The 23188-nt window shown below is 44.7% G+C and overlaps 1 protein-coding gene across 8 annotated transcripts in view; it reads right to left on the reverse strand.

The window, feature by feature from the left end:
• The window catches only part of NTF3 (neurotrophin 3), an 86039-nt gene that overhangs the window by 13846 nt on the left and 49005 nt on the right, over nucleotides 1-23188 (reverse strand). For 5 of the 8 annotated variants that reach the window (XM_087934247.1, XM_087934252.1, XM_087934248.1 and 2 more), the window contains exon 2: nucleotides 9869-10074. The exons of 2 other annotated variants lie outside the window; for them this stretch is intronic. In XM_087934247.1, coding sequence (XP_087790373.1) covers nucleotides 9869-9934 — 66 coding nt within the window. In that variant the 5' untranslated portion in view covers nucleotides 9935-10074. Of the gene's footprint in view, nucleotides 1-9868; nucleotides 10075-20141; nucleotides 20160-23188 lie in introns of those variants that run through there. One more of the 8 variants, XM_087934249.1, reaches the window with a different exon arrangement.

Raw genomic sequence — 23188 nt, forward strand, 5'->3', positions numbered from 1 at the left:
TGAAATTTCCATTCTTACTAATTTAATCATCCTTCAGCAAAGGCTTTCCCTTTCTAGAATATATCAGACAGGTGAGTTGTGCGATTTTTCATTGGGGAGCAGAAAATCAAGGCTTCCTGCTACCAGGATTAGACAAAATTGTGGGAGATTATTCTACCGATGGCTATCTATTATTACTCCAGGGTAGTTTGTTTCTGGAAAAGAGGGGGAGCAGTACAACAGAGAGTTGAGGTTAATGCGGTGGTAATATCTGGATTTTGCAACTGGGTTTAGCTCAACAAAGACAAGACGCCTTTTCATCCTAGTCCTAGTTCCGCCAAGATCTCTTTCCAAGATTGATATCCTCAGATGTCTTGCAAAATCAAACTGTGACTAAGTTCTCTTTCTTAGTCACAACATAGTCCTGAGATCTGCCTTTCATAAGGAAGAAGAAAATGCCCTGGAAAAATGGCTGCTGTGTTGACATTTATATCACTCCTGGGAGTTTGGAATTGTTTGCTTAAGATGCAATAAATGTACTTTCTTCCATAGTTTATTCTGTGCAAACTAAGAAAGCAAACAGATTTTTTTTCCCCTACAGTTTTACACAGTAGTAATAAAGGAGAATATTTGTAGCTCAGGGTTAAAACGAGGAGTCCTTGGTGCTCTCTGAGCTTCCTTGTTTTCTTGCAGATGTTTCATTACCCAACTACGTAACATAATCAGTGCTGAGACAGTGTTGAAAGGAATGTCTTGTGCTACCCATAGACATGGGAATGGAATCATTTCCACCTCTCCATTCTCCCAAAATTGAAGGAATCGGTAGCCTTTTTGGGGGATATCCCTTACCGACACCTTGACTTGGAGAACAATCAGAGTTAGCCATCCTTTGGATGCTGAAAAACAGTTGAATTGCTGGGTGAAACTATGGCTCCCTGGGGTTACATAACTCTGGCACCAGCCTCTTTTTGAAAGTTCCATGGGCAGAAAAGGATGGCTCTCTTTGTCCTGACTAGTCAACATTTGGACGGGTGCCCCAGTGAGCTGCCTTAAAAAAATATCCCATGGTCTGCAGTCACCTGTCCATTACTTTCTTGACAACCAAGCAGAAGGAAGTATTTCCTCTTAGCATCTTTGGGGAAGACAAAGAAGGAAGGGAAGAAGGAAGGGAAGGAAAGGGAAGGAAGGAAAGGGAAGGGGAAGGGAAGGAAGGGAAGGAAGGAAGGAAAGGAAAGGGAAAGGAAAGGAAAGGAAAGGAAAGGAAAGGAAAGGAAAGGAAAGGAAAGGAAAGGAAAGGAGCAAAGCAAAGCAAAGCAAAGCAAGGCAGAAGGAGAGGGAAGGAAGGAAGATGAGGGAGGGAGAAAGGGAAGGGAAAGTAAAGGGAAGGGAAGGCAAGGGAGCGAGAGAAGGAAGGAAGATAAGAGAGGGAGGGAGGGAGGAAAGGAAGTGAAGGGCAAGGTAAGGGAGAGGAAAGGAAGGAAGGAGAGGGAGAGAGAAAGGAAGGAAGATGAAGGAAGGAGGGAAGGGCAAGACAAGGCAGAGGGAAGGAAGGAAAGGAGAGGGAGGGAGGGAAGGAAGGGAGAGAGAAGAAAGAAGGGAGAGAGACGGAGAAAGGAAGAAAGGAAGATGAGGGGGGGGGGAAGGGCAAGGCAAGGAAGAGGGAGGGAGGGAAGGAAGGAAGGAAGGAAAGAAGGAGAGGGAGGGAGGGAAGGAAGGGAGAGAGAAGAAAGAAGGGAGAGAGAGAGAGAAAAGAAAAAGGAAGATGAGGGAGGGGAGGGAAGGGCAAGGGAAGGGAGAGGGAGGGAAGGAAGGAAGGAAAGAAGGAAGGAAGGAAGGAAGAAAGATCCAACATGTTTCTTCCCTGAAGAAACTTTCCTGGCACCCAAGAGACATACGATCAAAATACAATTACATTTGTACACTGCCACCAGGTCTGATGCTTCCTATGGTGGAGAAGCAGCCACCTTAAGAGCAACCTTTTTCAAAAGATCAAAGGGAGGAGGTCCAGGCAGAGCTTAAACTCCATGACAAAGCCTCAGTCACGCATGAGAACAGGTAGTCATGTTACAGTTCAACAAACCCAGCCTGCCTTTGCAAGTTAGAACTCCACTGCTTACAGTATAAAGCCTTGCCTTACAAAAAGAAATAGAAATGCTTTGCCCCCTCCAGTATCACTCTCTTGGTTGTGCCAGAGCAAAAGAAGCAAGGAGAAAGAAAGAAAGAAAGAAAGAAAGAAAGAAAGAAAGAAAGAAAGAAAGAAAGAAAGAAAGAAAGGAAGGAAGGAAGGAAGGAAGGAAGGAAGGAAGGAAGGAAGGAAGGAAGGAAGGAAGGAAGGAAGGAAAGAGGAGGGGAGGAGACGAGACGAGACGAGACGAGAAGAGAAGAGAAGAGAAGAGAAGAGAAGAGAAGAGAAGAGAAGAGGAGAGGAGAGGAGAGGAGCCAGCAACTTCTTTGGAAATTAGCGGAATGTCTACAAGATGGAAACACAGTGAGCTCCAATTGTTCTCAGGGCTCAACCTCCCACCTTTATTCACATATTACATATACACCCATTTCCAAGGGACCTTTGAGGTCATCAAATCCACCCCCCCTGCTCAGGCAGGAGAGCCCACTTTAACTCATTCAGTTAGTCCTTGAGTTATAACCATTTAGTTAGCAACTGGTCAAATTGACACATTCTACGAGCAGTACCCCAAACCAATGGCCTACCTCGCCTTACACTTTAATACAGGTAAGTCCTTGACTTACAACCGTTCATTTAGTGACCATTCAAAGTTACAACGGCACTGAAAAAAAAGGGACTTACGACTGTTTTTCACCCTTACGACCTTTGCAGCCTCCCCCAGGGTCATGTGCTCAAAATTTAAACGCTTGGCAACTGACTCATACTTATGATGGTTGCCGTGTCCCAGGGCCCCTTTGCGACCTTCTGATGAGCAGAGTCAATGGGGGAAGCCGGATTCGCTTAACAACCGGGTGATTGACTTACCGACGGCAGTGATCCACTTCACGAATGTGGCAAGGAAAGTCCAGAATGGGGGCAAAACTCACTTAACAACTGTCTCGCTTTCATGGCAGAAATGTTGGGCTCGATTGTGGTTGTAAGTCAGACTCAGAAGGTCGCAAAAGGGGAATCAGCTGTGACCGTCGTAAATAGAACATAGATAGATTGTCCCCACACCTGTCACCAAAATGTTGGAAGTGCAATCACAGCCATGTTTGGGATGGGAACATGTTTTCACATGTGCTGGACGTGTCCCCAAGTACAAAAGTACTGGCTCAAAATTCAAGCATGGTTGGAGGAATTAACAAAGCAAAAGATTAAGTTTAAGCCAGAGATCTTTCTGCTAGGTATGTCAGAACCGACGTGGGATAAGAAATGCCAACACCTATAATACTACATATTATAACTGCTGCAAGAATTTTTCATGCTCAAAACTGGAAACTGACCGTGACGCCCACAGATCTAGCAGTAATTAATAAGATACATCCATGCGCAGAAATGATTAGACCAACAATGTCATTAAAAAGCAGGGAAGAAGAATATTTTACGAGATGGAACTTATGGTATAAATGGCTAAAAAAAAGGAGTAAAGATGTTTGTGAAAATGACTAAAGAAATCTCAAAGAAGAATATGATGTATGACTTATGTGTATATATGTAAAGTAATGTAGATAAATAAGTATTGTACTTTAACTGTAGTATAGTAAGTAAGGAACTAGTATATTAGCTACAAATATATCTATGGTAAATGGATCTAATTGGAACTAAAGGACATATACAATGTTATGATATCGCTGTAAAATGTGAGAACTCGTTTCTCTTTTTTAAATTTTTGAAACTTTGAACAAATAACTTTCTTTAAAAAAGAACATAGATATATAATAAACAAATAAATAGAACATAGAACAGCGGGGGGTGCTATGTGAGGGTGCTTTTTGTAGATTTTAGTTCTGCATTTAACACAATTCTTCCACGTAGATTAGTGTCTAAACTTCTGGACCTTGGTCTTTCTTATTCAATCTGCTTTTGGATTATGGATTTCCTGCCTGGCCGCTCACAGAGGATCAGATTAGGTAATCATACCTCTTCAGCCCTTATTCTTAATACTGGTACACTACAGGGTTGCATGTTGAGTCTCTTACTCTATCCTCTTTATGTGCATGACTCACGCTAGTCATGCTATTGCTAAATTTGCAGATGATACAACAGTGGTGGGACTCATCTCTGAGGTAGATGAGTCTGCCTACAGAGATGAGGTTGACCGGTTGCTTTCTTGGTGTGAAGACAATAACTTGGTCCTCAACACCAATAAGACCAAGGAGCTTATAGTGGATTATAGAAGGAACAGATGAGACATCCAGCCCTTCCTTATCCATGGAGACCAAGTGGAGCAACTGGCCAGTTTTAAGTTTCTGGGTTTTACCCTAAAAGAGGACCTGACCTGGGGTGCTCACATTTTACCACCTGAGACTTCTCAGAAAACAACAACTGAATGGAAAACTGCTGGGGACCTTCTACCGCTGCACCATAGAGAGTATCTTAACTTACTGCACCTATGTCTGGTTTGCCAATTGCACAGGGGCAGATAGGACAGCACTCCAGAGGGTTAACGTCATTGCCCAGAGGATCATGGGTTGCCCTCTCCCCTCTTTGGAAGAGCTTTATAGCTCCCGCTGCCTTAAGAAAGTTCAAAACATTCAAAGATCCATCTCATCCTGGAAATCCTTTTTTTGAACTATTGCCATCTGGCAGACAGTACAGGATAATTAAAAAGAAGGACAAATAGGCTGAGAAACAGCTTCTATCCCAGGGCAGTAGCTCTGTTGAATTCTACTGTATAGTGCAATATGAATGCAATATCAGGGGTTTTCAAGTCAATTGTATAGAATGCGAAGGAGGTGTGTTAGTGTTTTATTTTTATAGTCATAATGTACACTGAAAATGGTATTTAATTTCTTTCTACAATGTCCAATGACAATAAAGTAAAGTAAATGTGAACCAGTTGTTAAACTTCCCAGTTCTAATCACATGACCATGGAGGATGGTGCAATGGCTGTAAGGGTGAAAAATAGTCATAAGTCAATTTTTCCAGAGGCGTTGTAACTTTGAACAGTCACTAAGTGAACTTTTGTTAAGTCAAGGACTAACCTGTACATAAATAAAAACTAAAGTCATCAAAGGAGACACAAGGAATGACAGGAAATATTTTATCTTGCATGCAGGAGATTGGTTGTACTTCTAACAGATTAAGAGAGTTGAATGGACATTGTAGGTCATCTAGTCCAACCCCAGGCCCAAGCAGGAGACCCTACTTAAAGGCTGGCCCCCAACTTCTTCTGCTTGCTTCTGTTGGATGCTGAATCTGGATGTCTTCTAGACAGAGACGCTTCAGATAAATAGGATCTCTTCGACTTTTCCCAGGGAGCAGAGAAAAATCACAGTTTTTAATGGAACAGATAGTCTATTCTTTAAGAGCTCAAAATATAGAAGAAAATAGAGAGAAAGTTCTCCCAAAAGTGATGAAAGAATTATGGAGGGGTGCTCTAGAGCAGTTGTCACCAACTGGTGGCTGGGGACCACTGGTGGTCTGCAGAGAAATGTCCTCCCCAAAGCACCCTCCCCCCAAAGCAATTAAGCCAGGCTGCACAGGCTGTGCTGCCCACAGGGTCCACCCACCCACTGGCCCTCACCCTTCGGCCGAGCGCAAACCTTGAGTAGAGCCACATGAGCTGGAACTGGAAGACCAATGGCAGGGGAGGAAAATCCGCCCTGGAGTGGCTTGCTGACGTTGGTCGGAAAGTCGGTCCCACATTCCAGAGCTGCAGTAGTCATAGGACTGGCCCTTCGGTCATCCCAGAGTAGCTCCTCCAGTCCATGGCAGGCCGGTGCACCTGGGATGCTGCTCCGGGATGACCAAAGGGCCAGTCCTGTGACTACTGCAGCTTTGGAATATGGGACCGACTTTCCCACCAATGTCAGCAAATCACCGTCAGTCAAAATTCATATTAGTGGACTGCAGGATTTAAAATTATGAGTTTGGTGGTCCCTGAGGTCCAAAAGGTTGGCGACCCCTGCTCTAGAGATCCAACAACAAGAGATAGATGTTGTGGTAGATGAAATACTTAAGATTAAATAAGCGTGATGTAAGGAGATGCCTATTTAACTTATATGCAGAGCACATCATGAGAAAGGCGGGGTTAGATGAATCACAAATTGGAATTAAGATTGACAGGAGAAATATCGACAACCTCAGATATGCAGATGAGGCCACTCTAATGGCAGAAAGTGAAGAGGAACTAATGAGCCTCTTGATGCGGGTGAAGGAGGAGAGTACAAAAGTTGGCTTGAAACTCAACAGTAAGAAAACTAAGATCAGGCCATCTGGCCCGCTCAATTCCTGGCAAATAGATGGGGAAGAAATGAAGGTAGTGACAGATTTTATTTTCCTGGGCTCCAAGATCACTGCAGGTGGGGACTGCAGCCAAGAAATAAAAGACACTTGCTCCTGGTGAGGAAAGCTATGGCAAATCTAGACAGCATACTCAAAAGCAGAGACATCATCCCCCTGCCAACAAAAGTGCGCGGAGTGGTTTTCCCAGTTGCAATTTGTGGCTGTGAAAGTTGGACCACAGGGAAGGCTGAGTGCCAAAGAATGGAGGCCTTCGAACTCTGGTGCTGGAGGAGACTCCTGCGAGTCCCTTGGACTGCAAGGCGATCCAACCGGTCAGTCCTAGAGGAGACCAACCCTGACTGCTCTTTAAAAGGCCAGATCCTGAAGAGGAAACCCAAAGACTTTGGCCACCTCATGAGAAGGAAGGACTCCCTGGAGAAGAGCCTAATTCTGGGAATGGTTGAGGGCAAAAAAGAAGAAGGAGATGGCAGAGAAAGAGGTGGTTGGATGGAGTCACTGAAGCAGTCAGCGTGAGCTTAAATGGACTCCAGAAGATGGTAGAGGACAGGAAGGTCTGGAGGAACATTGTCTATGGGTCACGATGGGTTGGACACGACTTTGCAACTAACAACAACAACAACAAGGAGATACAAGATCCCAAGGGAGAAACATGAAAGATTTACCACAAAGTCAGTAAGAGTTGAAATTCTAAAAAGAAGAAGAGATGATGGAGAGAGATAGAATACTTCTTAATATGGTGGGTATTTTATTGAGTGTTAGAAAAAAGAGGTAGAAAGTAGAAATTGGGAAAATAGTATTATGTATACTGATATAGAATGGAATATATAACTACAATGTATACACAAACGATAGAAGTTGAAAGGTTAGGATTATGTATCTTTAAATGGTATTATTATCATTAGCATTGTGTATAAAATATTTTGACCCAAACGATACGCTATATTTTGCTCCAATTATTTTCAAGCCTCTGGAATATGGAATTGTTTAGAAAGTGCCTTTTTATTTCATTAGAAACCAGCGGTTTGTGAGGATTGTTCATTTTCCTAACTCGCTTTGCCAGCGATGACTCTAAAATAGAAAAGGAATAGATGCGCTGGAACATATGGTCCTCTTCCAATTATTCTGTGGTTATGTCCTGGTTGCTCAACCCTGAAAATGGAACCTCTTTGGATGTAAAAATTGGCCCTCAGAATCCCGCCATTATCCCCCCCCCTCCAAAAAAGACCCCTTTATTCTTGTCTAGCACCCATCGGATAGCTTGTCTCTGCCCCCTCTTTGCTGATGAAGTCTGGACTTAACAGATTTTTGTTCTTTCGCCACTCGGACATATTTCTGGTTACCACCACTATTATTTCTGCCCTGGTCCTGACATTTTGGAGTATTTTTGTCCCAAGGGCAGAGACAGAAAGAGGTCACTTAAAAAAAGAAAAGAAAAAGGCAGAGCTGTTTGGCACTAATAGGATGACACATAGTTCCCCAAGTAAAGGGAAGGGTCAAAGCTGAAGTTGGAAGACTATTGAAACTTGGGCACGGAGTAACCATTTGCCTGGAAGAATTTTGAATCTGTGTGATGAATGGCTCCTAGGTTTCCTTCGAAAAATGTCCCAGAAGAGGAGAAATGCCAGAGGGAAAGAAAAGAAGGGAAATAAATAGGAAAAGTTGTGACGAAAATAGTTTTCTGGAACTGAGCACGGGTGAGCTGTAGGGGGTTCACAGGGGTTCAGGAGAGCCCCGAGCTAAGATTCTGTGCAGTTTGGAGAACCCCCAAATCCCACTCCTGGCTGACCCCGCCCATCCCTCCCTGCCCCTCCCAGGAGTCCCTACAGGGCCAATTTGGGATGCAGGTAAGTGCAGGGCATGTGCAGAGGCTCAGGGAGGGCAAAAAATGGGTTTCCTGGAAGTTCAGGAAGGCTGAAATGGGCCCGTTTCCGGCTTCCAGAGAGCCTCCAGAGGCCGTTTCGCCCTCCCAGAGTCTCGAGTAAAGTCACAGCTGGCTTTCATGCCTAGGCGGGACTAGAACTCACCATCTCCTGGTGATTGGCCCAAAGTCACCCAGCCGGCTTTCATGTCTAAAGGCGAGACTAGAACTCACCATCTCCTGGTGATTGGCCCAAAGTCACCTTTCATGCCTAAGCGGGAACTCACCATCTCAGTGATTGGCCCAAAGTCACCAGCGGCATGCCTAGAGGCGGGACTAGAACTCACCATCTCCTGGTGATTGGCCCAAAGTCACCAGCCGGCTTTCATGCCTAAAGGCGGGACTAGAACTCACCATCTCCTGGTGATTGGCCCAAAGTCACCCAACCAACGTTCATATCTAAGATGGAACTAGAATTCCCAGTCTCCTGCTTTGTAGCATGGTGTCTTCACCCACTAAACCAAACTGGCTCTCTGTTTGGGTGGCTTTATGCTTAAAACTGAGAAATGTGCTGTCATACTTCTAACTATATTTGATGTTCCGGTTGAACTGGATCTGACATTCCCTCAGCAAAAGCCAAGCATTTCTATCATTCCTCCCCCCCAAAAAAGTTTTTTTTAAAAGCCACAAACAGCATGGCAGGGTAACATTAAAATAAACTCCGCCAGTTTCTATTTTTAAAAGGGACATAAAATCTGCTGGTATTTACCAAGCAACTTTCATCACAGTTAGACGAGATTACACCGAAAAATGGTCCATAGAGATGGGGGGGGAAAAAGAAAGAAAAAGTTCCATTATTCATAGACATAATTCTTTTCTCAAATCCAGCAAACAGGTGTTCTTTCTTGTAAAAATTATCTACAGAATCCGCGACTTTAGAAGTCTGGAATCCGGCGAGAAATTTGAAATGTCTGCTCCTTCAGTCCATCATCTGGGCTCTCTTTCGACTTGGGGAGAATTTAAGTGGGAAGAAAGCTTTTATTTAATGTGTAGCTGTGCCAGCTAAAAACCTCGACGGCAAGTCCAATTCTTTGCTGCCAAAACCATTATTTTTACTGAGAAACTTGTTGACGAATTCGCCTCTCCATTATTTTTTGTCCTGGCCTTGTTTGCCCTTTGGAATAAAATCCCCACGAAGATTAATGTGGTGGCCTTTGGCCCCTCCCACCCCTATGGGAGGGGCCATTCACCATCCACCTGTGGCTTTACTCCCGAGTCGACCCTTGTTCCTTAACTGTTCCCTTCTCCTGGCAGCTCTGTGCATGCGCATGCTGGGAACAGGCTCCAGCTGTTCTTCTGCCCCACTGACCACCAACTCCAAAGGCAGCTGATAACTGTCAGACAGCCCTGGCCCCATCTCTGCCTCCGGTGCATAGCCCTCATCAGAGCCTTCCCCAGACTCCAGGACTGGCCCATGTTCCTCCCCAACCTCCTGGCTGGCCGCTGGTGGGCCGCCACATTTTCCTTGTAAGATGGAGAGGGTGTGTGGGTGGGTGTTTCCCTGCCTCCACTGTGAGCGTAAAACGAGTTTCTTTGTAATGCTTTGCTCTCTTACCTTGCAGGAGGTGGCTGGGAGTCTTTGGTCTCTTCTCTGACCCTTAAGAGTATGCCTTTTTTGCATCTGATTGGGAGACTTTTGTCTCCTTCGCCTCCAGCTAACTCTGCAGCATTGAAGGGTCAGTGGGGAATTCCTGAAAGCAGGAGAGGAGGAAGAGGAGGAGGAGATGAAGAACAGAGCCTGGAGCAGCAGAGTCTGAATTCCTAAAAAGGAAGGGAAATAAAGAAAGGCCACTGAGAATGTGGATGGACTCCTCCCTCACCCCAAAACTTTAAAGCGGCTTCATTTCCCTTTCAAATCCCTCGCTTGGGTGTTGCCGTAGAGAAAGGCCGAATGCAAATTCTCCATTGGCTCAACATGCCCGTCCATCAAAAAGAAAGAGGACACCCACAGCACCCACAGAGGCGCTATGCTGACCGGAAGCCCTGAAGGGCCTCACTTGAGAGGATACACCTGCTATTTTGCCCTTTGCTTTCTTCTCCGGGAGCTTCGGTTCTACCCTACTCTCCCTCAACCTTCACCAAAAAAAAAAAATAATAATCATTGGAGCCACCTGGTAGGCTGAAATATATGAGTTTGTGTTCAAAGAACTGGTGGCGGTTTGGCCTTTTTCTGACTCCATCCAACCCCATAGAACCACCCTCCGGCAAGGACCACAAACAGAAGCCCAGTCAGTCTGTCTGCCTTATCTATATCTATCTATCCATCTACTTGGTAGCATCTATCTATCTATCTATCTATCTATCTATCTATCTATCTATCTATCTATCTATATCTATCATCCATCTTTTCCAAGAAGACTTTCTGGGTTTTTTTTTTTTTTTTGGAAGACGTTTCACTCCTCATCCAAGAAGCTTCTTCAGTTCTCATCCAAGAAGCTTTTTCAGAGCTGAAGAAGCTTCTTGGATGAGAAGTGAAATGTCTTCACAGAAAATCCAGAAAGCCCAATTGCCTCTTGGAAGAAAAAAAAATCACCTTTGGGTCAAAGACATCTACACCTTTCTTAAGTGTCCCTGTGGGATCAACCACCCTCAGTCACAATCGGAGGCAGAAGGGTAAATGGGACTTCTTTTAAGAGTAGGTCCTGAGGACACATAAGAGCCAACAAATTATGTAACAGGACTTTCTTACAGCACCACAATTCCTTCACTTCAACCGCAGAGGTGGTCTTCATCAGGTTCTGACCAGTTCTGTAGAACCGGTAGAGGACATTTTGAGTAGTTCAGAGAACCGGCCAATCCCACCTCTGACTGGCCCCGCCCCCATCTATTCTCTGCCTCCCATTGAGTCCCAGCTGATTGGCTGGGTCTTCTTTGGTTGCCCTGCACAGGAGAACGGAGCTGGAAAGCAGGTTAGTGGGTGGGGAGGGAATGTGGATTTTGCAGTATATCCTTCCCCTGCCACGCCCACCAGCCATGCCCCAACCACCAAGCCACACCCACAGAATTGTTGGTAAAAAAAATTTGAATCCCACCACTGTTCAAACAGTAACATCATCAAGTTAGAACAAAGGCAAGGTTTCCTTTGCTATTTTCCACTTGGAAAGGGATGCAAAACAGCGATCGAAAGTCTTGTAAAATATGATTTGCTATTAACTCTGGGTTATGTAACTGCTTCCTTTTTTTTTTCTTTTTTTAATATGGAATTCCATAGCATGCGTTCCAGATAGCAGAAATAAATCCAGATGTTTGCTTTCTCCAAACTTAGCGTGGGGAAGAGACGGGGCAGAATGGAAGGAAATTCACTTCACAACTGTCAAAATGCCCCAGAGGGGCATTTTTCAAGAGGCAACTGGACTTTCTGGTTTATCTTCTGAAGGTTTATCTTCTCATCCAAGAAGCTTCTTCAGCTCTCCAAAAGCTTCTTGGATGAGAACTGAAGAAGCCTCTTGGAGGAGAAGAGAAACATCTTCAAAAGAAAAACCAGAAAGTCCAGTTGCCTCCTGAAAACAAAGCATCTTTGGGACAACCCTGACCAGGATAACTGAGAATCTCTACAGACTTTCAGCTACACAATCTGGGATGGACACCCTTTGAACGGTGTGAGAGTAGGAATGGATTTCCAGAGGAGAAATTTCAGGCTACATGAACCATTTGCACTACTCAGGTGACCCTGAGGACACAGATAAACCTCCAAGTGGCCTCAATGACCCTCTCAAAGAATGCAAATGACCAGCTGTCTGCAAGGAATATCAATCCTTCCATTCCCCTCCATCCTGAAGAAGCTTCTTGGATGAGAAGCGAAATGTCTTCAAAGAAAACCAGAAAGTCCAGTTGCCTCCTGAATAAGGTGACCAACTTTTTTACAATGAGAAGGAGGACACAAATAAATTGAAGGAAAAAAAACAAAGCCACTTGCGCGCTGCGCACTCTCTCAAAACAATTCTCCCGTATGGAGCGCATGCGTCTCATAATCGCGTCTCGCCGCACTGTACCGAGCCTTGACAAATCACCGTGTCAAATGCAAATTCGTCACATCACACACAACAGATCGGATCAGCAGCGATCAAATATGGAGATTTACAGATTAGTCTTCAAATATCAAAAAGGAGGACATGTAGGAGGACACTTTTCGAGAGAGGACAGAACTTATAATAGACGGAGGATGGTATAATAGACGGAGGATGATTGGTCACCTTATTCCTGAAAAAAAGCACCTTTGGGACAACCCTGACTTGGATGACTGAGAATCTCCATAGGCATTTAACTATCAAAATGGAAATTTCAGGCTCAGTTGTGCTCATAACTCGACTCCTACCTGTATAATCACCATCCCCAAATATCTTTGACTTAGCTATCCATAAAAGGGTGACATTTTTATCCATAATCAGAATGTTATTTAAACAATATAATGCTATTTGTAAAGGACATAAACTTTGGGATTCATCAATGTTTGGATTCACCAAAGTTTCTGGCAGGAACAAAATTTGCTTTCCACTCTCGGTCTCATCCCTCTGTGAATCTGTCCCAAATTCCTTTAGCTCCATCAATTCCTTCCTCTTCTAGGATAACCTGGGAATGATTACAACTTGCATCCTGCCACGACCCAACAATTAGTCCCTAATTTCCTTACAGGAATTAAAACTGTTCATCCAATCATTCAAAGATCTAATTAATAACTGCTGTGAATCTTTACTGATTATAGCATTATGCAACTTCTTAATCTGGTCAATAAATAAATGTTCATATAGAAGAGCCTTGGGCACTCACCCTAAGAGAACCAGTTTGATCGAGTGGTTACGGCATAAGACTCTGAGTTCTCACCCTGGCTTAGGCACAATTGTAGCTGGAGACTTTGGCCCAGCCTTCTACTCTCAGCTTTAAGAAGGATGCACATAGAACAAAGGATTGTTTCAAAAATTAGGACGAGAGAAATATATTGAAAAATGTATATGGATAGAAAAAGACAGTTGCAAGAGTCAAAAAGAGAGAAGAAGAGATGCGGCATGAAAATTCAGAGGCATTCTAGTGGGAATATTTTTTAAAAAGTAGTTTGGAAATGTGAAAAGAAAGCTAAACAAGGGACTCCCAGCAGAAGAAATGGTATTAAAAATAAAAGCAAGAAACTCATTTAGGAAGAAACAGATGGAAAGGAATGCTAGCGTGAATATTTGAGAGATTTATGCAATATAGTGGGATATGTCAAGAGTGGGACTGAGATGACCTCTACAAGGCTTGGAATTCAAAGAAGTCCTTAACGATGTGAGAACGCTGGAAAACTTTAATTCTACAGATAGGAACGAAGTAGCTGAAGAAAGACTCAGAGTTGGGCATGATTGCTTCAGGATTGGCTACGCGAATTGTTCGGTTTGTGGGAAAGTGCCTGAGAACTGGAATGACACAGTGTTTGCCTTGGGAATTTTCAGCTGTCTGGACTTCAACTCCCAGAATTCCTCAGCCAGCTAGCCTAGGTTGGCTGAGGAATTTGGGGAGTTGTAGTTCCAGACTGTTGAAAGCGGCTAAGGTGGACAAATTAACTGGAATAACACCCTCTTGCTTTCCTACAAAGAATAAGAATGGATAGATCAACTACAAGGGGAGTAATTAATTAATTTGTTCGGTGTGTCCGGGCAGCTGCAGGGCACAATTTATTTATTTTTTTGATTGAAACAAAAATCCACCAAAGAGATGGCCAGGGGGAATACTTGGGAAAGGCGAGGCGACCTTAAGTCCGGAAAAGTAATTTGCAAATGACTTTAGCTCCTCAGGTCATCATTGAGAACTGTAGGATGGTGGAATAGTTAATTGATCGTACATTATTATTGATGATGAGAAAGTCTTCTATAAAGGGGTTAGGCTTGAATGATGGAATGTATTGCATGAATGTGGAATTAAGAATTGGTTGCTGAACGTGATATACGATGGGAGTAAAACATCCTCAAGAAAAGATGAAATACTAAGTTCCATACTAAGCAGCTGATATTGTAGGTTTTGTGTGAATGTGTGTGAAAGAGAGAGAGCGAGGGAGGAGGAGAGAGGGAGGGAGGGAGAGAGAAAGAGGGCAGGAGAGAGAGAGGGAGAGGAAGGGGGAGAGAGGGAGGGTGGGAGGGGGAGGGAGAGAGAGAGGATGGGGAGAGAGAGGGAGAGAGGAAGAGAGAGAGGTGCTTGTAGTGATATTCAAGGTGAATTGATTGAAAATTTAAAGGTTGTTGAATGAACCTGGCTTCCCCCATTGACCAGGCTGGTTAGAAGGTCGCAAAAGCGTGACCCCAGGGACACTGCACCATCATAAATACGAGTCAATTCCTTGTATGTCCAATCACACTTGGCTAATAAAGAATTCTATCTATCTATCTATCTATCTATCCATCCATCCATCCATCCATCCATCCATCCATCCATCCATCCATCTAATTGTCAAGCATCTGAATTTTGATCACATGACCATGGGGATGCCACAACGGTCATAAGTGTGAAAAACGGCCGTGGCAATTGTTTGAACGGTCACTAAATGAACTCTGTTAAGTTCAGGGCTACCTGTGATGGCACAGCCAGGGGCAATGTGATGGTGATGGGACTTTGAAATTCCCCGGCCTTTCCTTTGAATCTGCAGGTGTGTCCAGGGGTGGCCTTCAAAAATTTTAGCAACGGATTCTCTGCCCGATTGCTGGGTGGGTGTGGCCATGATGGGCGTGGGCGAGTTGGCTTCCTGCACTATGATGGGGGTGGGGCATTTTTGCCCTTCCCGGGCTCTGGAGGCTTTCCTCGAACCTCCAGGAGGGCGAAAACAGCTTCCCCGGGCTCCGGAGGCTCTCTGGGAGCCGGAAACAGGCCCATTTCCGGTCTTCCTGAACTTCCGTGAGGCCTGTTTTTTGGCCTCTTCAAGCCTCCGCGTGCGTCCTGCACGTATCTGGCCACGTAGGGACTCCTTGGAGGGGAAGGGCAGGGTGGGTGGAGCCAACTAAGAGTGGGATTTGGGGGTTCTCTGAACTGCACAGAATCTTTGCTAGGGGCTCTCCCAAACCCCTGCAAACCCTCAGCAGCCCATCCCTGGATGTGTCCCCTTGATTTAAGGCAGGGGTCTCCAACCTTTTGGACCTCAGGGACCACCAAACTCATAATTTTAAATCCCGACCAGAGACCGTGGGAAAATCCCCCAAAAAGTCTGCAGGAAAATTCCCCACCCCATTTTCCTACAGATCAATCATTATTTGGGATCTCAGGATACTCTCTCCAGCTCCGTTCTCAGGGGGAGGGAGGGAGGGAGAGAGAGAGAGAGAAAGAGAGAGAGAAAGAGAGAGACTTTTGGCTTCATGCAAGGAAAGCAGCAGAAGCAACAGAAGTCTGTCTTTCTCTCCCCCAAACTCCGCCAGAAATGAGTCTTTGTGAGACTTGTCACACCAGCACAGCCTCTTGGAGCAGGATGCCTTGCAGGGTCCCAAAGATTCATTTCTGATGGAGTTTGGGGGAGAGAAAGAAAGACTTTTGCTGCTTTCCTTGTGTGTAGCCAAAAGCAGAAGAAAGAAATGGAAAGAAGCAGACCAGTGGCCAGGCCAGGTGTGGGGGGGGCGAGTGGGGCAAGTTCCCCCCCGTCCTTTCCCCCCTCCCCTCACTGCCTTGTGTTGTCCGCAATGCAAGCGACTCAAGCCTTGTGTTCCCACAGGCCATGTGGGCGGCGCAGCCTTGTGTTCCCGCGCAGCCTGGATTAATTGCTTTGGGGGTGACATTTCTCTGAGGACCACCAAAATTTTCTCGTGGGCCACCAGTGGTCCCCGGCCCACTGGTTGGCAACCACTGATTTAAGGGCAAAATTGCATCTCCTGACTTGTGTGTGGCCCCTTTGCAAAGGGTGATACAGGACTTGTCTTGAGCTGCAGTGAAATGCAACTTTTTACACAACTGGGAGAACACAAAAGGGTTTTGTCCTTCAAGCAGAAAATGTATTGGGCTGAATTCTAAGGGCTCGTTAAAATAAACCATATGCTGTCCTTGTTTTTTTTAAATTAGTTTCTGATTCTCATTTGTGTAAGACAGATACCTCACAAATTTTCCAAAAGTAATTTTTCTTGGGGGAGGTTGCACAATAAGACATCACGGGAAACGGCTATATGTGTCTCAGCAGCTTAGTCACAAGGGTTAAAAAACGGTCATAAGCCACTTTTTTCAATGCCTTTGTAACTTTGGTCACTAAATGAATGGTTGCAAGCCGAGGATTACCTGTACTTTATTCCTGTTTCACTTTTGCTGTTTTTAAGTTGACTTTTTATTTTTAATCTGTTTTTCATTGTAATCTTCAACGGCGTCTGGGCAAACTTCTATTTTAATGGGAATAACTTATCAATTTCTTATTTTAGCTGCCCTCTTTAGCATCTTCTCAGGGCCTCCAGGCTGTCCAAATTTAGCTCTCAGATAGGGAAGTTGCATGACTGAATGCTCTCGTCACATCCAACGGCCACATTTCTCTTCACAGAAATTGCCGTGCCAAGAAAGCTACACTAGAAGTGGACTCTCTGGCCTTCTATAAATAAATTAAAAAAGAAACAAAACAAAACCAAGGTTGTGGTAAAAAGTTAATAGACTATATATCCTACTTTCAATGGTTTAAATTCCGAAAGTGACATGCCTCAACGGGAACATAACTTTTGCATGAGTGTTGCTCAAAACAATTACGATCACCATTAATTCCCAGGTAGTAATTCTTTCATGTGGATCGTTTATGAAGTGGAAGAGTCCAAAATGTTATCCCTTGCACACAAATCTAACACATGGGAAGGAATTGGAAATGGGACTGCGGTTTCTCGTTGAGGCAACTAGTCGACATTTATGCTCAAGCCCAATAAAACATGTAGGAACCAAATTACTGTCCCGCCACATTGCCATCTTGGTACATCTTCTCAAAGAGCTCCAGAACTCCTTCTCACCTCCCAGAACTGCAAAATGCAGCTGGAATAGAGCAGAAACTTTTCATTACACACACACACACACACACACAAGTGGAATAACTGAAAAGCTAAGAGGACATCCTCATGACTTGGGCTATTTCCATCCTAAAGCTTGCCAATATTCCCACATATGTAGACTGTTATTTTATTTTATTGCCGTAATGGGAGAAGATGCTTAAAACTAATTCTGTTGAAATCCTCTTTAGTTTGACCTGTTTGGGAAATGGTGGGGGTGAATTACAAAGGAGGGAACAGAAAGGAAACTACTATAAAATCTCTGGCCTGTAGTAAGACTCGGTTACTTTGCCTCAAAGAGGCTACTGAATTCATGCTACTGAAATCTCCTCATATGGTGAGAAAAGAGCGCAGAGAAGAGCAACAGAAAAGATTAGGGGGGTTGGAGGCTCAAACATACGAAGAATGTTTTCAGGAATTGGGCATGTCTAGCAGTGGTGGGATTCAAAAAAAAATTACTATCAGTTTTGTAGGCGTGGCTTGGTGGGCGTGGCAGGGGAAGAATATTGTAAAATCCCCATTCCCTCCCCACCTCACTAACCTGCTTTCCAGCTCCGTTCTCCTCTGCAGGGAAACCAGCCAATCAGCTGGGACTCAATGGGAGGCAGAGAAGAGATGGGGGCAGGGCCAGTCAGAGGTGGTATTTGCCGGTTCTCCAAACTACTCAAAATTTCCACTACCGGTTCTCCAGAACGGGTCAGAACCGGCTGAATAACCACCTCTGAAGCCTAGTCTAGTGAAAGGAAGCTGTTGCGAGTGACATGATAGTCGTCTTCCAATATTTGAAGGGCTCCTACAAAGACGCGTGGGGTCAAACCATTTTCCAAAGCACCAGAATGCAAGACAAGAAGGAATGAATGGAAATTAATCAAGGAGAGAAGCAACCTAGAACTAAGGAGAAGCTTATCACCCAAGAAGCTTCTTCAGCTCTGACTGAAGGGACGGAAAGCAGAAGAAACTTCCCTGGATGAGAAGCGAAACGTCTTCAAAGAAAAACCAGAAAGTCCAGTTGCCTCTTGAAAAAGCACCTTTGGGACAGCCAGGACCTGAATGACTAAGTATCTCCATAGATATCAACCACTGGAGGTTTTTAAGAACAGACAGGACAGACATTTGTCAGAAATGGTATAAATGCTCAAGCAGGGGTTGGACTAGAAGACCTCTGAGGACCCTTCCAACTCTGTTGTTCTATGTTCGGTGTTGTAGATTGGTTTCGAATGACAGATTATCTGAGTATGTGGACAAGATTACTGGTGGTACGAGATCAGCTGAGGAGATCTCTCTGAGCAGAGGCAGAGGGGTGACTGCCTCTTCGGAGCAAGGAACTCTGCCCTCCAATCTCAAAATGGATATTGTGAAACCAGTACTGGATCCTTCATGAAAGAAGTCTTGTGTCATGCCCCTGACGGAGTCTGACTCCGAGGAGGAAGACGAACAGCTGACAGGGAGTGGGAGTGTAGCTGTGGCTGTGGAGGAAACTGGGGAAGGGCAAAGTCCGGCTGGGCAAAGCAGGGGAGAGGTGGAACAAGGGAGAGGGGGGTTCACAGGAAGACCCAGGCCCATCCCCTCATCATCCTAGGGCACGCAGGGAGAAACAGAAGAGAGAGCAACATGGGTTGCATGGCTTACGAGGGCGGAAAGGGCCCTGATTCCCTTCATTAGCCACACCTGGGAATGAGAGTTTAAAAGAGATGCAAGCTGAGTGTGGCGTCTGTTGGGAACAAACGTGAGTTTATCTTGTGTTGACTTTGGTTATCTGCGTTCCTGGCATCCTCCCAACCGTGTTGAGTTATTGCCATATCTTCACGTCTGGAATTCCTTCTCCTGCCCTGTCTTGATTGGACTTATAGTTACGGTTTTTGTTGCCCACATTTTGGACTTGATTCTCTGCAGCCAAAGACTGTTCTTGGGAGAGTTTTTCTCCAGCCCAGAAGGATAACCAGGACACTGGGGGCAAAGTTGGAGCTAATAAAAGGACTCCTACTGATTATCTGACTGTGTTGCCTTTGTGCCACGCCCCTTTGGGTCATCACATCTTGGTTGATCCCAGGTACAAGTAATCCTGGCTCAGTTAAGTTAGCAACAAGATTGTTAAGTGAACCGTGCTTCCCCATTAATATTGCTTGTCAGAAGGTTGCAAGAGGTTATCCCATGACCCCAGGACAGCGCAACCATCATAAATTTGAGCCAGTTACCAAGTGCCCAAATTCTGATCACGTATCCATGTGGATGCTGCAACTGTCATAACTATGAAAAACAGTCATAAATCATTTTTTTCAGTGCCGTTTTTAACTTTGTTCACTAAATGAATGGTTATCTGCTGAGGGACCCCTGTACATTCATGTAAAATTTCCTTATTTAAATGTAAACAAACTACGAGTAGTCCTTGACTTACAACCCTTCATTCAGTGACCGTTCAAAGTTACAATGGCACTGAAAAAAAGGGACTTATGACCTGTTTTCACACTTACGACCGTGGCAGTCCTGTGACCACCGAAATTCAAATGCTTGGCAACAGGCTCATACTTATGATGGTTGCCATGTCTCAGAGGGGCCACGTGATCCCCTTTTGCGACCTTCGAGCCAACAATGGGGAACCCAGATTCATTTAACAACCATGTTGCTAACTTCATAAATGCAGCGGTTCACCGAACAACAGGGGCAAGAAAAGTGGTAAAACGGGGCAAACCCCACTTAAGAAACGTTTCACTTAGTGACATAAATTTTGGGCTCAATTGTGGTCGTAACTCGAGGACTACCTGTACTCCCCTCAAGCCCAGCAAAACACCCATCTGTCGCAAATAAATTCAAACCCTGACAAATATTTAACATGCAGAGAGGTCGCTCCAACTTCCAAAAACCAAAGCAACTTACAAAAATCGGAAGATACAGAGAAACCTTCAGATGCAGAAACAAAACCAGAGAAGCGAACAAATACAGTGTGGAATATTCTTCCTCTCCTGGTCTCTGGAAATACCCAGGTTAAATTGTTAAATTTAATTTCAATTCTTCAGCCTTTAAATATTTTGCTGATGCTTTTTTAGGGAGGGCTACAGGTATCATCATTCGTAATCCAGATGGATCTTGACAGACTAGAACACCAGGGCAGTGAGGATTGCAGTCTGACTCTGCCCACAATGTGGAGTTCGATCCTGACCAGCTCAAGGTTGACTCAGCCTTACAGGCTACTTCTGCTGACTGCTGGCAATTTGGCAGTTCAATTCTCACGAGGTTCAAGGTTGACTCAGCCTTCCATCCTGAGATTCACACCCAGAAAAATTAAAATCTTCAAAGGTTTAATTGCACGAACAGACCTTATCAGTCTTTAGATAGTGGCCCGGCCAAGAGCTTCCAGTCCCAACTGTAAAATGATATACTGGGCAAAGAAATTCTGTGAGGCACAAACTCAGATAAGCAAATCTTCACACTAATAAGCGAACCACTTGTCTCCTGCAAACACCTCTCCCCTTTTGCTCCTCTTTATTCCCTATGAGAGGAGCCATTCAGCGTCCACTTGTGCCTTTTCTTCCAAGTCGACCCCTGTTCCTTAGTTGGTCCCTTCTCCTGACAGCTCTGTGCATACACGCATCTGGAACAGGCTTCAGCTGTTCTTCCCCACTTATCTCTGACTCTGAAAGCATCTGATAAATGTTGAACGTCCCTAGCTCCATCTCTGCCTCTGACGCAGAGCCCTCATCAGAGCCTTCCCCAGACTCCAGGACTAGCCCAAGTTCCTCCCAACCTCCTCATTGTCCGAGTCTGGCGGGCCACAACAGGAACAAGGAAACAGAGATATCAGGCAAACCAAGGTCAGAAAGATTAGAAGGAGGATGTGTAGGTAAAAGTTTATACTTCAAAAACTACACGCAGAGTAGAGTGCTGGGTAATAGGAAGTCAACACAACAGAAACTTAAGATTATCTCCAGGTACAAATTGTGCTGAGATGTGTCTTTTGTTGGCAATAGATTCCAACAAGCTACAACTAAAACCTTAGCAAATGGAGATCCAGAGCCAGGATGGAGGTTCAAGGCCCCCAAAAGTCTTGTAATCCAGTGAAGTGATCTTCAAACAGAAAGTTGATGGAGACGGGCCTCTGTAGAAGAAGTAATCATAGTAAATATGTAACTTATTACCCACCCAAAGAGCCAACAGTCAACACCCAGATAAGCAAAGCTTAACCTTGAGATTAATATTAGACTAACAATCAAGAAACAGACAATACCCAATCAAGAAACTAGCCAACATAGATAACAATTAAACAGCAAACAATAGCCTAACTAAGAAACCATCAAAAACATTCTCACCAACCACTGGTAAATAAAGTGAGAGCAAACCCCACTCTCTACTAGCACTGATGATATTACCTAGTTGGGTAATAAAATGTAAAAAAAAACCACAATAACCACCAAGCTCAGAGAGCATCAAGGACCCTACAGGCAAAACACAGGTAGTCTTTGACTTACAACAGTGATAGCGAACCTTTTTGTTGTGGTGTGCCCCCCTGCGCATGCGTGCACAATACTACCACCCTGCCCCCTTACCTGCACTGCGCATGCGAGTGCCTCCTAGCTGATTTTTTGCCTGTTTGAGGACTTTTTCGGCCTCCCAGAGGCTCAGGGGAAGCCTCTGCAGCCTTTGGAGGCCGAAAAACGGGCTCATTTCATCACTTCCGGTTTCATCACTTCTAGTTCCGGCGCTTCCGGTAGGCTCGTTTTTCGGCCTCCCAAGGCTGCAGAGGCTTCCCCCGAGCCCCTGGGAGGCTGAAGAAGGCTGAAAAGGGCCTCAAAGGGGGCAAAAATCAGCTGTAGTAAGTTTGGCTAGGGCTTGCGTGCCATAGGTTCGCCATCATGGACTTACAACATTAGTGACCGTTTGAAGTTACAACAGCACTGAAAGAAAGTGAACTAGGACCAGTTTTTTACATTTTTCACTGTTTCAGCATCCCCATTGTCATATAATCAAAATTCAGAGGCTTGGCAACTGACTCATAGTTATGACCGTTTCCCTTTTGCAACCTTCTGTCAAGTAAAATCAACAGGGGAAGCCAGATTCACTTAACCATCTTACTAATTGAACAACTTCAATGGTTCACTTAAGAACTGTGGTGAGAAAGGCCATAAAATAGGGCAAAACTCACTTAACCAATGTTTCACTTAAGCCACAGAAATTTTGGCCGTGAATGTGGGTCGTAAACCAAGGTCTACCTGTAAACTGCACACTTCATTTCTGGATAAGAGTCAAAAGCTTTGTGATGACTACATCCACGCATAAGCGCTGATCAACGTGATCTCCCACAGATTTGGAGGCATGTTTTGGATCTTGTCTGAGCTTAGAAGACCAGCAAATCCAGGTCATCAAATGTTCGAGGAGATCCAGTTGGATTCAATCCTGTCATGCCCTTGTTGGAGTCTGATTCTGAGGGGGAGATTGAGGAGCTGACAGGGAGTGGGAGTGTGGCTCCGGTGGCTGTGGAAGAAATGGGGGGAACAGCACAGTCTGGCTTGGCATTCAGAGGAAGACCCAGGGCCATCCCCTCTTCATCCTAGGGCACGCAGGGAGGAACGGAGAAGGGAGCAACATGGCTTATGGGAGAGAAAAAGGCCCTGATCCCTTTCATTAGTTGTAGCTGGGAGAACAGGATATAAGTGGGGCATTTTAAATAAGCTCTTTGCTGGAAGCAAAGCGTGCTTTATCTTGGTCAAGGCTTAACTGGGTTTTGGCATCTTCCCAACTATGGTTTCTGTGTTATCTTGTGGAAGTCTGCAATTTATCATCCTGGCCAGTCGTGTTAATGACTCCAGTGTGGTTTGTGTTGGATTTTTTTATTTCTAATTATCTTTACTTTTGGTTTGGACTGCATTTACTCTCTTCATAGTTTGATATCAAGCCAAGGATAATAGGACATTGGAGTCCAAGTTGGA

Source organism: Pseudonaja textilis, chromosome 5 (assembly GCF_049901715.1).
Source record: "Pseudonaja textilis isolate UNSWEBS1 chromosome 5, rPseTex1.2, whole genome shotgun sequence".
Lineage (NCBI taxonomy): Eukaryota > Metazoa > Chordata > Lepidosauria > Squamata > Elapidae > Pseudonaja > Pseudonaja textilis.